This window comes from Bombyx mori, chromosome 20 (assembly GCF_030269925.1).
Source record: "Bombyx mori chromosome 20, ASM3026992v2".
NCBI lineage: Eukaryota > Metazoa > Arthropoda > Insecta > Lepidoptera > Bombycidae > Bombyx > Bombyx mori.
The window spans coordinates 2,972,869-2,987,825 of NC_085126.1; the positions used below are offsets into that span (position 1 = coordinate 2,972,869).

The 14,957-nt window shown below is 36.3% G+C and overlaps 1 protein-coding gene across 2 annotated transcripts in view; it reads left to right on the forward strand.

The window, feature by feature from the left end:
* LOC105842420 (uncharacterized) overlaps nucleotides 1–14,957 on the forward strand; it is a 131,646-nt gene that overhangs the window by 101,527 nt on the left and 15,162 nt on the right. For both annotated transcript variants that reach the window (XM_012695320.4, XM_012695328.4), the window contains exons 3-4: nucleotides 6,442–6,579; nucleotides 6,819–6,955. In XM_012695320.4, the coding sequence (XP_012550774.2) occupies nucleotides 6,442–6,579; nucleotides 6,819–6,955 (275 nt within the window). The remainder of the gene's footprint in view (nucleotides 1–6,441; nucleotides 6,580–6,818; nucleotides 6,956–14,957) is intronic.

Here is a 14,957-nt window from a genome sequence, read left to right on the forward strand (position 1 = left end):
TTATCTATCTATCAAAAACATACTCTTAAAGGAAAATTTTGAAGACATATTTTTTATATATATTGTTGGGTTTGAAGTCGAAAGCTGATAAATTCAGAAGCGAGTGTGAGTGAATACAGGGCATAGGCTATAATGTACGCACAGACAAGCCACAGATAAATTTTGTAGATAGTATAACTGGGTTCAATGTCTGAAAACAGTCTAGATCTGTACAAGGGTTGATGTTAGCGCGTGCTCAGTATCGCATGATCGCTTTGGCAATACACAGGGTTGCTAGATATTCAATAGCATTTTTTCTGCATAATGTGTGTTTTATTGATCATTACTGCTGGTAGCTTCTCATTGAAAAAATTTAGAATTATTCATACTCTTTTCGCATTAAGAACACCAATATTTTTTAAATATAATAATATTAACGCTTATATTTGTCTCGTGGTCTATTGTCTATAATAATGTAGATACACCAATAAAAAAACTAAATCGTGAGTTTTTCTTAAATGTACAAAATAAATACGGCACCCAAAAAATAGTAAAGGTACTTTGAATGCATGTTAAAAAATTATTTTAATGTTGTTATCTTGCGTTGTACGTAAAGTATTCAAAACATCGGAAATTATATAACGACTTTTTTTTTTATTGCTTAGATGAGTGGACGAGCTCACAGCCCACCTGGTGATAAGTGGTTACTGGAGCCCATAGACATCCACAACGTAAATGCGCCACCCACCTTGAGATATAAGTTCTAAGGTCTCAAGTAAGTTACAACGGCTGCCCCACCCTTCAAACCGAAACGCATTACTGCTTCACGGCAGAAATAGGCAGGGTGGTGGTACCCATCCGCGCGGACTCACAAGAGGTCCTACCACCAGTAATTACGCAAATTATAATTTTGCGAGTTTCATTTTTATTACACGATGTTATTCCTTCACCGTGGAAATCAATCGCAAACATTTGTTGAGTACGTATTTCATTAGAAAAATTGGTACCCGCCTGAGATTCGAACACCCGGTGCATCGCTCGATACGAATGCACGGGACGTCTTATCCGTTAGGCCACGACGACTTATTAAACGACTGTAAAAAAAAAACGAGATAAAACCGTAAACTGTAAAAATAATTTTAATTATTAATATATTAAAAGCTTGAAAAATACCCTTCGCCTTTCCCATATTTTTATTGATAGCAAAAAAATACCAAATCATTGGTTTATTTCTTGCAACCCTGTCAGCTGATTCGGTTGGAAAGCAGGTCAACGTCCGCCCCAGCCGGAATCGGCCGGATGTTTCGCGTGCCGTACTGCGCACCGGCGACAATTTGCTATTCAACTCACAGCACTCTACGTTCTGCTGTGGCTTCGTTGTCAAGGTTGTTTAGATAGCTCGCGCTGACTGCTAATACATCGCTACTATACACAACTTACCCGATTAAAATCTAAATGTATTTTACTTAATTAAAAACATATTTTGTCTAGTGGTATCATCGCCTCATTGATCTGTCAGTCGTTAGAGAGCATCATACCCGATCCTGTGGACCGAATGGTAAACAGTCGACGTCACCCAAAACACGTCATTACGGATCCTCCCAATCCATTAACGGTGCTTTTAGGTACCACAAGCACCGGTTACCGTCCTCGTCGAACCCGTCGCTTGCGACGAAGGGCTCGACGAGCAAATTAACCCATAGACACAGCCCACTGAGTTTCTCGCGTGGGTTGCGTTTTCGATCCGGTGGTAGATTCTGCGAAGCACTGCTCTTACTAGGGTCAGTGTTAGCATCACTCCGGTTTGAGCCCCGTGAGCTCACCTACTAGTTACGGTTACTCTGAAATAGCCTCTCAAGGCTATCAGCTTAGGTAGGAAAAAAAAAGAGCTTGACCATTTTGATGGCCTTGGTAACTAGAAGAACATGCTGTTTAAAGGTATAAAGCGGCCACCACCCGTGAGTTCAGTTGGCCTTATCTATATATACATATATATATTTTATATATATAAAAAAGAATTGCTGTTCGTTAGTCTCGCTAAAACTCGAGAACGGCTGGACCGATTTGGCTAATTTTGGTCTTGAATTATTTGTGAAAGCCCAGAGAAGGCTTAAAAGGTCGATAACTATGAAAATGCTTGAAATTAATAAAAATAACAAGTTTGTTTTTCCTTTGATGTGTCCTCCGTCGGAGGGATTCCTTTTGATTGTTGTAAGTTTATTTTATACAAAACTTTAGGTCAATTATTTATCGATTGAGGCACTATGAACAATACCTCTTTACCATAAGGGCACACGGGGCCCGTGCCCAGGGCCCCCATTCTCAGGGGGCCCCGAAAGACCGACAATTTCTCTCACACGTTTATTCTCAAAACATTTTTGTCGGGCACAGTACACTTTACACACAAGGCATATATTATGCCTATAATAGAAGATTTTGCTCAACAGAAATCCCGAAAGAAACCGTTATTGAAATCGTAACCAAAAAACTAGCAGCATTCTAATATCATTAATGATATATTTTATCATACTGTATTTGATTACCTATAATAAATGGTCTCAAACTCAGTAATTTTTTTTTATTATAATTCGCTTTTTTTACTTTCCAAAAGGGCCTCAAATTCTTGTGTGCCCGAGGGCCCCATCCTAGTTTAAGACGTCCCTGACTATGAAGGCTGCCGGGTCAGCTAGTAATTATACTAAAATTTATGATACTTAGACAGTTTCAATTAAGCTACAATATTATTAATCTAGCGTTGGCTATTTTAACGGACTTAAATTACTTAAAATGTTGTATTTATGAACGTGAATACAATGTTGCCAATACAAATTACGCACAAGTATCAAAATTATAATTTGATACAGAGGATAAACGAAGGTTACAGATATTGAATTTTCTTTTATTACCCTGTCGCGCACGTACTTGATGCAAATTTAAGACTTATATGGTTTTCTCATGGATACCATTATCAGAACTGGACTAATTTAAATTGAAATGGGACCACACGGGAAGCGTCACCTTTCTAATAAAAAAGAATAAAGAAGAATCATCAAAATCGATTCATCCAGTCAAAAGTTATGAGGTTACAAACGTAAAAAAAAACATACAGTCGAATTGAGAACTTCCTCCTTTTTTGAAGTCGGTTAAAAAAAGACTATCACACACACACAATAAGCTTCGGAGTTAAGCAGACACGTCGCGTCTCCGGCCTTGTAGTCCGAAGGCCGCGGCCTGTATTTTTTGTGCACAAACCCATCGACGTTCGGACGAAACCTGTCACAGTTCATTCTTAATTTTTTTTTATTTTATTAAATATCATAGCGTAAAAAATATCCAGACGGTTCATATTAGTTCATAGTGAGAACCAACCGTAAAATTTGTTTTAATTACGTTTTTTTTATTTTTTTATTTGCTTAGATAGATGGACGAGCTCACATCCCACCTGGTGTTAAGTGATTACTGGAGCCCATAGACATCTACAACGTAAATGCGCCACCCACCTCGAGATATAAGTTCTAAAGTCTCAGTATAGTTACAACGGCTGCCCCACACTTCGAACCGAAACGCATTACTGCTTCACCGCGGAAATAGGCGGGGTGGTGGTACGTACCCGTGCGGACTCCCAAGAGGTCCTACCACCAGTTAAAGTTACGTAAATGGTATATCATTATTATTAAATATCTTTGTATTTTTAGTACATCCACGTGATATTAAATTAAAGTTGATTTATTTTTTAATTGGATGACGAAAGATATCGTTAGCATTTTTGGCGTAGAGAGTACTCGCTCCCTTATAGAACGAAATCATCACGACACAACGACTTAATTAAAAGCATAAAAAAATCTGTTTCTTTATCGTTGTCGCATCACTCTTGTCAGAGCGGTCGTGGTCGTCTGTCAGTGTGGGCAGATGCTATGAAATAAGTCTTAGATACATATTAATAATAAAACACAGATAGCTCTATCAAATTATCATTATTAACAATTAAAAAAAATTTAGTTGATTTAAAATTAAACGAATTGAGGAAACTGACAGTATTTTAATGTTTATCCAGAACAGCACGACCCTATATCTCTTTCTTCGAATATCCTCAAAGGTGACCAGATCCACACGGCAGAACGAACCATAGTAACTAGGTAGTATACCTCGTACATCTTATACCTTTAAACGAGCAATTCTTGTATATTAATATATATAATCTGAATCCCGGAAACGGCTCCAACGATTTTCATAAAATTTAGTATACAGGGGATTTCGGGGGCGATGAATCGATCTAGCTGCGATTTATTTGCAGAAAATGTTGTTTTATTCGTGTTTTCAATAATCAAATCTTCCCGACATCTATTGGCGAATAATAATACTAATTTTCTTAATTGAGGGCAACTAATCAAGATGGCGTTATCAAAAAAAAAAAAACTTACGTTCGCTGAAATGAGGCCTTAATCCGACCGTAAAGAATAGTTTCCACTGGTCGATTTTTACCACGTAGCAGTCACGCATTCTCCTGTGCTACACAATATAATTGAGACTTCGATATCCGATCTAAACATAGACGATGGCATTCACGTTGTCCATGGTCTCGTTCTAGCTAAGGCAATAAGTAAATAAAGTAGTCGCATATGTTTAATTACCGTATACATCTGAACTTAACCTAGTTAGAAACTATTGAAATCAATAAAAATAAATTATCATGAATTTACTGATCATCATTTATCATTTTTTGGTGGTAGGTAGTAGGACCTCATGTGAGTCCGCCCGGGTAGGTACCTTCACCTCGCTTTTTTCTGCCGTGAAGCAGTAATGCGTTTCGGCTTGAAGGGTGGGGCAGCCAAATATACTTGAGATCTTAGAGCTTATATCTCAATATGGGTGGCGCTTTTACGTTGTAGATGTCTATGGGCCGCAGTAACCACTTAGCACCAGGTGGGCTGGGAGCTAGTCCACCCATCTAAGCAATAAAAAAAAACGGGTTTTTCAGTAGCAAAAAGTGAGAATAGATTTATTCATGAAACGCTACCCGTCTTCAAGTTATCCGCATTTTTTTTATTCTATTACGAAATTGAATTATTCGCTCTCCGTTTTATTATGAAAGGCAGGCCATCGGATGATTTAAAAAAAGAAAACTTAAAAACCCGCCTTTAAAGGTTACATAGCGAGCATAAGTTAACCCTTAAGTTGCTTCGCACGTGCGCTTAGCGACGCGCCTTTAAGAAGCTGAATAATAGTTTCAAAGCTTGCTTTTGGTAGGGCGTCTTGAAGCTAGGAAAGGTAATAGGTAATTCTGCCTATTTTGGCCACGAAGTAGACATTGGTTTCGGTTTGAATGATGAGACAACTGTTATACGATGTAATTGGGACATTGACGTCACATCTAGAAGTGGATGTTGGCTGGCGTTTCATTGCAAATAAACGTATATAAATACCAAAGGCATACAATTTGACAAATCGACTTAGGTTAGATTACGTTTAAAGGAGAATTATACAAAAAATATTTATTATTCATATTAATTGTCATTAGTTCAAATTACCGATATTACCCGTAATTTTGAAGACTGTTTACTTTAACCTTGTATAAATAATTGAATGCGAACTGCAGCGTTTTAGAACTCCAGTGCGTAACACATAGTCTCATTTTAACGTCTATAAAAATAACAAAGGCAATTGTCCTGTTACCTCATGATTTGTTGGTGGCCATTGCGTGAATTAAAACGATTTAACTAAAGTGCTTCGGCCATTACTGATGGGATTAAACGCGCGAATGTACCTTGATGGTGATGGGTTTTATTTAAAAAAAAAAAAGCCTCGCATTCATTACCTTCTTTTTTGTAGTCTGTACAAGGTTTATGTACTTTTGCCACTCACTAAATGTCTAAAACATAGTAAAAATATAGTATGAAAGATTTTATAGTTTTGGTGTTTTTACTATAAAATATAGTATGATAGATTTTATAGTTTAATAAATTATCGTAATAATGGTATTATGGAGGTCAAAAGATACTTTCACGATATTCCAGTCCGGTCCAAAACAAATCACCGCTCCCTGAGATGGTCTATTCTTTATTTCATCATAATATTTAATAAGTTGTTTGGTATTTTAATAGTTAAAGTATCAGCATTAGATAATCTGATATTATTTACTCTTTATCAGTATACTAGATTAATAATACCAAACTTTATAAAATGGCTTTCATTATGTGATAAATATGAACAACGAAAAGTATGACTGAGTTTAAATATATCTACTTTATTTTATCTCCAAAGTATCCTATTTACGAGGGGGAATATTTATGAATTCCTAGATAAGTCCAGTCATGTTCTTAGTAGGTGAGCTCACGGGGCTCAAACCGGAGTGATGCTAACACCGACCCTAGCAAGAGTAGTGCCAGAGAGCCATTCGCCATCAAACTGGACCGTATTTTCATCTGGCTACAGCTAAACAAAAACCTATTTTTTTCATTGCAGGTTGGTTTTCAGCGTGTGGATGTCGCGGCGGTGCCCTGGCGTCGCCCCGGGGCTCCATAGCTGCATTACTGCGAGCGCGAGCCTTCGCCATGGTCTCGCCGCGGGCCATCTCTGCCTACAGAGCGCGGCCAACCTCAGGTCAGTGCAAATAACGACCAACGTGAGAGCCATAAAATCGCATTTATCCAACAAATCCATTTATTTGAGTACAGCTAAGTGGAGCTTAGATTAAATACTTGCAGTTTTAGTAAGTTCAAATATTGCTGTGAGCTCGTCCCAGCCAGCCAGCCAAATCGTGGCCCAGCGATTTTCACCATATCGTCGGTCCATCTGGTAATACATGATGGCTCTCTATATTCATTTCGTATTGACGACAGATAATGGCCGGATCGGAGCCCAGTACGAGCGCTCGGCCGCACGACCTGGTACTCCTCTGAGGCTTGCGGGAGTGTTCGCTGATGGAAGCAAGGCTAAAGCTCCGAAGTACGCGCAGCTCATCGACCCACAAGGGAATGTGAGTGTTAAATACCTTTATTTATCTTTACATATAAATATAAACCGCTTTTTACTACATGCATATGAATATAAATAAATACGGTACATACACCAAAATAACATTTTTTACAATTTTTGTCTGGCTGTCTGTCTGCCTGTCTGTCTGTTTGTTCCGGCTAATCTCTGGAACGGCGGGCCGATTTTGATGAGACTTTCACTAATAGGTAGCTAATGATATAAGGAGTAACTTAAGCTACTTTTTTTAGATAAGCTTCACCCTGCGGCGTCACCCGCGGTACGACAATAATCGCGGGTAACATCGCGGGACTCAGCTATCAATAATAAAATTTAATGTTTCCGAAGGGAAGCGAGGGCGGGTCGCTAGTTTATCATATTATTCGATTTTTAATACGCTTTTATTAGCTTGGTATAGCTATAGGTCGCCGCTTTAAAGACGTCCCATTAACTTGAAAATCCGCACACGCATCAAGGACCGATGATGGGACACCAATTTTATTACATCACTTTAATATCCTGACTAATTTCGCCAGGATAAAAACAAAGGTGAATTTCATGTTACTTCGGTTTTGGTGTTTAAGTAGTTTGATTTTTCCAACTGGAAAGACAAAGGCATCATGCCATATAGCCTAAACTTTTATATATTTTTTTATATATGAAAAATGATATGAAATGAAATGAAAACAAAATGGAATGAAATGAAATGAAATGAGATGATATGGGATGAAATATAATCTCAGTCAAATGGTGGTCATTTACTGAGACTTTTTCAGTGGACTTTTTGGAGGATCCCGAGAAGTTACGCTCAACGACTTTGTTTCATTTTCTCACATTTTTGGTGTTTAAGCGTGTGTGTGTGTTTTTTTTAAGTTTTTAAACTACCCACATTTTAATAATGAACAAGCGAAGTGTCAAATCGTTATCGCAGCCCATAGACTGTGTGGTTTGCATTGGTACAGAGACTGGTCTACCCTCAAAGCGGAAGCATTGCGTCGTGATTATAACTCGCTGGGTTGCGGTGCCAATGGTATCAGACCTGCAATATACGTATATATGTAGGATTGGTAAGAACGGAACATATGAAAAGGGCGTGGAATGGAGCGTTAAGATGTGAGCGAGTGAAAACGGAAAGAAAGGGAAAAGATAATGACAGACAAAATGACAGAGAAAAAGCAAGATGGCGAAGACGCTTAAAAGATGAGCAAAGCGTAATAAAAGTGTTACTTAATTTTTAAATTATTATTATAACAGAAGATTTTGGAACAGTGAAAGTTTTATTTTATGCCCTGCGATCCCTATTCTACTTATATATATAAACATCACCTTTAGAATTGAGGTGACTTAATTTAAAATTTTAAGAAAATGAAAGTAATACTTCGAGCGATTAATAAACATGTAATTTTATAAAATTAGTTTAGTCTCTTTTAGTCTAGAAAAGGACAAAGTACACTCTCCGTCTCTTTTAAATTAGGCGCGCTAATTAATTAGTAATTAACTAGCTTTTGCCCGCGACTCCGTCCGCGTGGAATAGTTACTTTGGCATAACGTTAAATTTTACCCCCCCACTTCATTTACGTAGAAAGTGAAAATATTTTTGAATTATAGAATGTTAAGGAGCTATTTAAACCCCTATTTTGAAACATTATTATTGGTGCTCCGTTTCTATGGGTCTTAGCGTGATGTTATATAGCCTATAGCCAGCCTTCCTCAATAAATGGGCTATCTAACACTGAAAGAATTTTTCAAATCGGACCAGTAGTTCCTGAGATTAGCGCGTTCAAACAAACTCTTCAGCTTTATAATATTAGTATAGATTAATTAAACAAGATTAATCATTAATCGAAACTGAAAGATTACAATTCTTAAATTGCATTATTGTCGTTTACCAAAAAACAAGAGCTTTAGATTCACTTCAAAAACAAAATGGATCGTGTGCGCGCGCATTCGTTGGTCTATCTACATATAAACAATAAATAAAAAAGCAAAGCTTGTCAGAACAATACTTTTCCTTGTGAATCAAATTAAAAGTTCAACACCCGACTCTCACAACACAATTAACAAGACTCATTTATATTTCGTAATCAACAAAACGAATCGCCACCTCCTATATTCGAGACCACGCCCTAGAACTAGGGATGAGCCGTATTCTGCGGTCGCGTAGTGCTTTATTGCCGGTCTAATATCGATTTATCATCACCGGAATCGCCTACGTGCACTGCTTGTATCGTACAAAATGCTGCAAAACAAAAAGTCCGAGTCTGCAGTAATAAAAGTTTACAGTCTTATTAATCATAGATGAGCGATTATGCTTGCACACACACACACACAAACGCGTGCACAGTTTGATTTATATACTCTATGTCGTCATAGGGAAACAGGGTTGCACAAAAATGAGTGCTTATTTATTATTATTATTATTTTTTATTGCTTAGATGGGTGGACGAGCTCACAGCCCACCTGGTGTTAAGTGGTTACTGGAGCCCATAGACATCCACAGCGTAAATGCGCCACCCACCTTGAGAAAGTTCTAAGGTCTCAAGTAAGTTACAACGGCTGCCCCACCCTTCAAACCGAAACGCTTTAGTGCTCCACGGCAGAAATAGGCAGGGTTGTGGTACCCACCCGCGCGGACTCACAAGAGGTCCTACCAACAGTAATTACGCAAATTGTAATTTTGTGGCTTTGATTTTTATTACACGATGTTATTCCTTCACCGTGGAAGTCAATCGTGAACATTTGTTGAGTACGTATTTCATTAGAAAAATTGGTACCCGCCTGAGATTCGAACACCGGTGCATCGCTCAACACGAATGCACCGGACGTCTTATCTGTTACGCCACGACGACTTCAATTGTCATTTTGTTCAATTTCTGTTTTCTATGTCGATAAAATATTCCTTGGGTCTCTAATGGTGAGAATTACGTGCTAAGTTACAACCATTGCCTTGTTAAATGACACTTTTATGTATTGCCTTTCGATTGAAGCTATACTTTGGATCGAATGTTAATATTTCGAAGTATACGGTTTTCTCTGTTACATGTTTATATCATCAAACATTAGAGTATGTCATTATTTCAATTTAATTTGTTTTCCACTGATCTTTTCACTTTATATTTTGAAAATACCTTAATCGATTTGAATCCAAGTCATTCTCGAGATAAGAACAAGTTTTAACGGAGCCACGTGACGGTTTGCCGATGTCCATTGTACGCGCCGACCAGACGGTACGTTTAAAAATAAAATACACCCCTAAAACATTTAAAGCTATTTTTAAAACTTCCAGAATGAAGTTGTCGTTTCGGTATCAGCCAATTTCACACGTCTCTGAAGCGTAATTACATTAATTACATCGCAAATTTTACTGTATTACCGTAATAAGCGAGTAATTTGCAGCGATGCGCAAAAGTAATCAGCCACTAGCAAATTACAGTGACCGCAAGGTTTTTTTTATTTATTTTTTATTTTAAATTAGCAGTTAACAAAACGCAAAATCACTCCAATGCCTATGTAAGCTGTGAGGGCGAAATAGGAAAGGTCAGAGCGGATAGCGAATTAAAAAAAAAAATCGCGCGCTTTTTTAACCTACGTTATGCTTGGACGAATTTTGTGCTGTAATTGCGAGTTTAGTAGAAAAACTGCTATGTATAAGAACTATGTTTCGTTTTTAACCCCATAAATCGCAGAAGCTGTTAATTTGCTTCCAACGTTTGTTGATTGTCATGCACTGGAAGTAAATCTATATATTAATACGCGAAGCAAAAACTTTGTATCCCTTTTTACGAAAATTGCGCGGACGGAGGAGTATGAAATTTTCCACACTTATAGAGAATATAGAGAAGAAGTGCACAATGCTAATATTTTTTTAAAATAATGCATAAAAGATACATTAAATCAATAACGAAAACATTACACACACTACATACCATGTATTTGACGCACACACGCATGCATACTATTTATTGTCAAACTTTTGTTCTTGACGTCTGTGGTCAAATTGAGAATAGATTAAATATTGTTTGTCTTTATTAATATTTTTTATAGTGTAGCCCGAAATTTGTGATATTATACAATTCCAATTCATTATAGTCGAATTTCGACTACTGCGGGACCTCTAGTTTTGTTAATTTTGTAATGTTAATTTTTTTTTTGTTTCGGGAATATTCTTTTCCTGTTCCCTACTCCCTGTAAGTTAAAAGAATGTTAACGAAAAACGTAAAAAAACTTTAACACTCGAAAGAACATTACGCGTTTTTTCTCTTTGTCTATTTTTGTTCGCCGTCCCATAGTTTTAAAAGTTTCACCAAGATAAATGCTAACATTTAAAACGCGCTAAAATCGACCTTACACCTTTATTTTACAGGTGAAATTCGATGAAATGTATCAGAATGGAATGCAAAAGTTAGACAAGCTTACATTTGCAGTTACATGCGCCAAGAACTAAAACATTTTCAAATTGTTGTTGAAAAATCTGAAGGTAATTTTAAAGTTGCCAAGTCCTGTAGTGAAGAATAGCAAAACCTTAAACTTTATTATCCGATTACAGTCTTTAAGACTGTGCGTTAGAGCTGATATTATTTCGCTATAAAAATAATGAGATTCACGTTTATGTTGTAGTTGATACAAGCGAAAATGGAACTAAATATCAGTGAAATTAAGATGCTTTTCACATGTAATATAAAGAAGAATATTCTGCATTGCAAGGGCCGTCCGTTGAACCTTGTTGCTATGAGTCCAGTATAGGGATGTCACGATTTTGAAACGTTGACATTTTTTTTTCAATTTTGATTCCAACACTATCGTTTGAAGAAATGAAAGTTTTTGAATAATTTTCGGAGAATAATATAGATTAATGTAGCTCGTATTCATTTCTACATTAAAATAATTTACTCAGAAACGCGCAAAGGTAATGAAGACTGGTCGTAAAAGGAGTCTAAAATGAATTACCTAGGTACTTAGTTTCATTTACATTCTGAAGTTAGAACACATAAAATTTTCAAAGTCGATGATCTAGGAACAAAATTACCTGCTAAAAACTCGAAACATCTCTTTATTGTCGTACGGAATGCAACTTAAGCTTTATTTTTGATATTGTTTTTACCATCGCACCGCCCGCCGACGGAGTAGAGTTCATCCATACTACCTGGAGCCACTGCGTTGATCCACAGTGCGTTTCCAGAGGTCTTTTTTGCCACGTACCATCCGGCTTTGGAATGAGCTCCCCTCCACGGTGTTTCCCGAGCGCTATGACTCGTCCTTCTTCAAACGAGGCTTGTGGAGAGTACTCAACGGTAGGCAGCGGATTGTCTCTACCCCTGGCGTTGCTGAAGTTCATGGGCGACGGCAACCACTCACCATCAGGTGGGCCGTATGCTCGTCTGCCTACAAGGGCAATAAAAAAAGTTGCCAGAATTGTTTAATAATCAATATTGGTTTCAAATGACCCACCATGAGACATGAGGTTGAGTCTCAAATATACTATATAACGACTGTCCCTAAATACAAGGTACCTAAATAGGCGGTTTCTTCAAACGGGCACACGTGACTCCTTCCCGGCTGAAATAAGCAGGTTGCCATTTATTTAGGCTCACGCCTTACTTATCAGTGGCGAAATTAACTACGAAATACTTCGATCAATAATACTACTAGATTCGCGATTAGCGCTTCAAAAGCGGCCCGAAAAATAAGACCACAAATAAATTTGTGGTCTTATTTCAAATTAGTATGGTCCAATCATAGCCAACACTAAGACGTCAAAACGCTGCAATGCGCGTTCAAAAACTGAGTAAAAAACCACCGTAACACCAAGGTTTTGGAAGGAATATCTTTTTTTGGTAAATTTATATTATTAAGTGTTTTTCATAAAATAATAAACACAATTATATTGTAAATAAAACACAATTTACGAATATTGTAATTGTTTGGCCAATGTTTGCAACAAGGCACCAACTATTGTAACAAACATCACCTATTCTTGGACAGGGAATGCATAGAGTAGTTTTGTTATTTTATAATGTTATTTTTGTTTGTAGATTTCCTAGTAGCCCCTTGTCGCTGTGCACAATGGATATGTATTGTCGCGAAAGAAAGAGGAGAAGAAATATAGAACTCTTTTAAAAATTCTAGAATTGTTCAATGGTGGTGGCAAATCAATGCAAAAAAGTATTAAAAAACTTTATATGTATGTGTAAATATTTTAAGCGTATATGCTGAAAAGGATTTGTTTTCTGGGGGAAACGAACACAGCCATAAAATAAGCCTAAATTAAACTGATTATAGAAAAATTCATTGATATAAGATTACATTATATTTGTAAAAAAGAAACCGCTCATATAAAAATGACTTCTAAAAGACAGCTTTATAACAAACTGAATCTGTTTAAAGGTAATTAAACCTACATTATTGTTTTAATTACTTCTGTATAAAGAATACGTGGAAAACATGTTTCGTGTTTCCTTTCATATTTTTTTTACTTTATTCAATTTTATTTTTTATCACCTATTTGTTGTAATAGCGGCAATGTAAAATATTATCTACTACTTTTTTGAATCGGTCAAAAATAGTTGCGACCATACAAAACAAACCTAAAACAAATATGTATATTCTGCAACTCTATGTCTTTCAATACTTACTGTGTTCTGAGCATTGAAATGTAATACCAAGAACTACATCTTGTTCCACAATACAATAAGCACGAAATTTTAAACAAATATTTTTAACCTTATAAATTAGGCTTTAAGTATCATTTTAGAATAAATATTTTTGTACTGATGACTTTTTATGTTCAAGTGACATTTTAAATTTATTCCATAATATTCTTTTTCTGACGAAAGGACCTAAATACATATATTTTGCAATGGTAATTAAACTTTATGTTTAAGTTTTAAGGTTTATAATAAACTGAAGTCGTTAACATTATTAAACTTTTTTCTAAGAAATGAAGATGTTTTCGTGTCTGCAAACGTGGCCACTGGAGCGTCTTATTTTTGTTCCTGATCCGTAATCTAGTACTATTATTGATCGAAGACGAAATACCAAGTAGCTCCCCAAAAAAAAAAAGCGCGAATTACAAAACTGATATGACTGTAGTATCTGATATCTGTAATATCATATAATGTCATTGATATAACACAATTACCAAGTATATGTCAAAAAAAAATACATCCGTGAATTATAAAATTGATGTGATTGAGAAAAATTCACGCTCTCAGACATAAATTCACAATATTAACTATTATTATTATATCTGTTTACCTGAAACGCTTCCGGTTGTCATTGAGGTTATAAATTTAATAATATGAGGCTAATGTTGGCTTGTCGGGTTGTCGCAAGAAAGTACCGTCATAGTTGCAATGTTTAAATTCCTCTAGCTGTCGATATTTCTATGGAAACACGCATCCAAACGAACACGTAAATCAGTGATTCTCAAAGTGGTCTATATCGACCCATAGAGGTCTATGACAACCTTCAAGGGGCGTACGTCAGCGAAAAAAAATTGTGGGGGTCCACGATAGTGGATCTCAACACATACACTGATAGTACCTATTTACTTACATCATACTATCTTATAATATCAAGACATCATTAGCCGAGGAGATTTAAGATTAACCCTTACAAAATTGACGCCAAATGTTGATAATTTATTATTAAAGCATCAGGTTCATCCTTCTCACTAAATATATTGACTTATTGCATATGTTAAATTTATTTATAGTTTATTTTATGTTTATTTTATGTTACGTATATTTTACATAACAGATAAAAAAAATTATTTTGAGTAGTTTTAACTTAAATTCAATTAATAAATGTATAAATTAACATGTGTTTTTACTTTAAGTTTTTAACACTAAACTTTACTACAGTTAGAAATTTACAGGAAATCAATACCAGGTAAGTAGGGGGTCTACCCAACACGGAAAAACATGGCAAGGGATCTACGACACAAAAAAGTTTGGGGAACTCTGACGTAAATCAACGTAATGCACAATTATCAATTGAAAATTTGC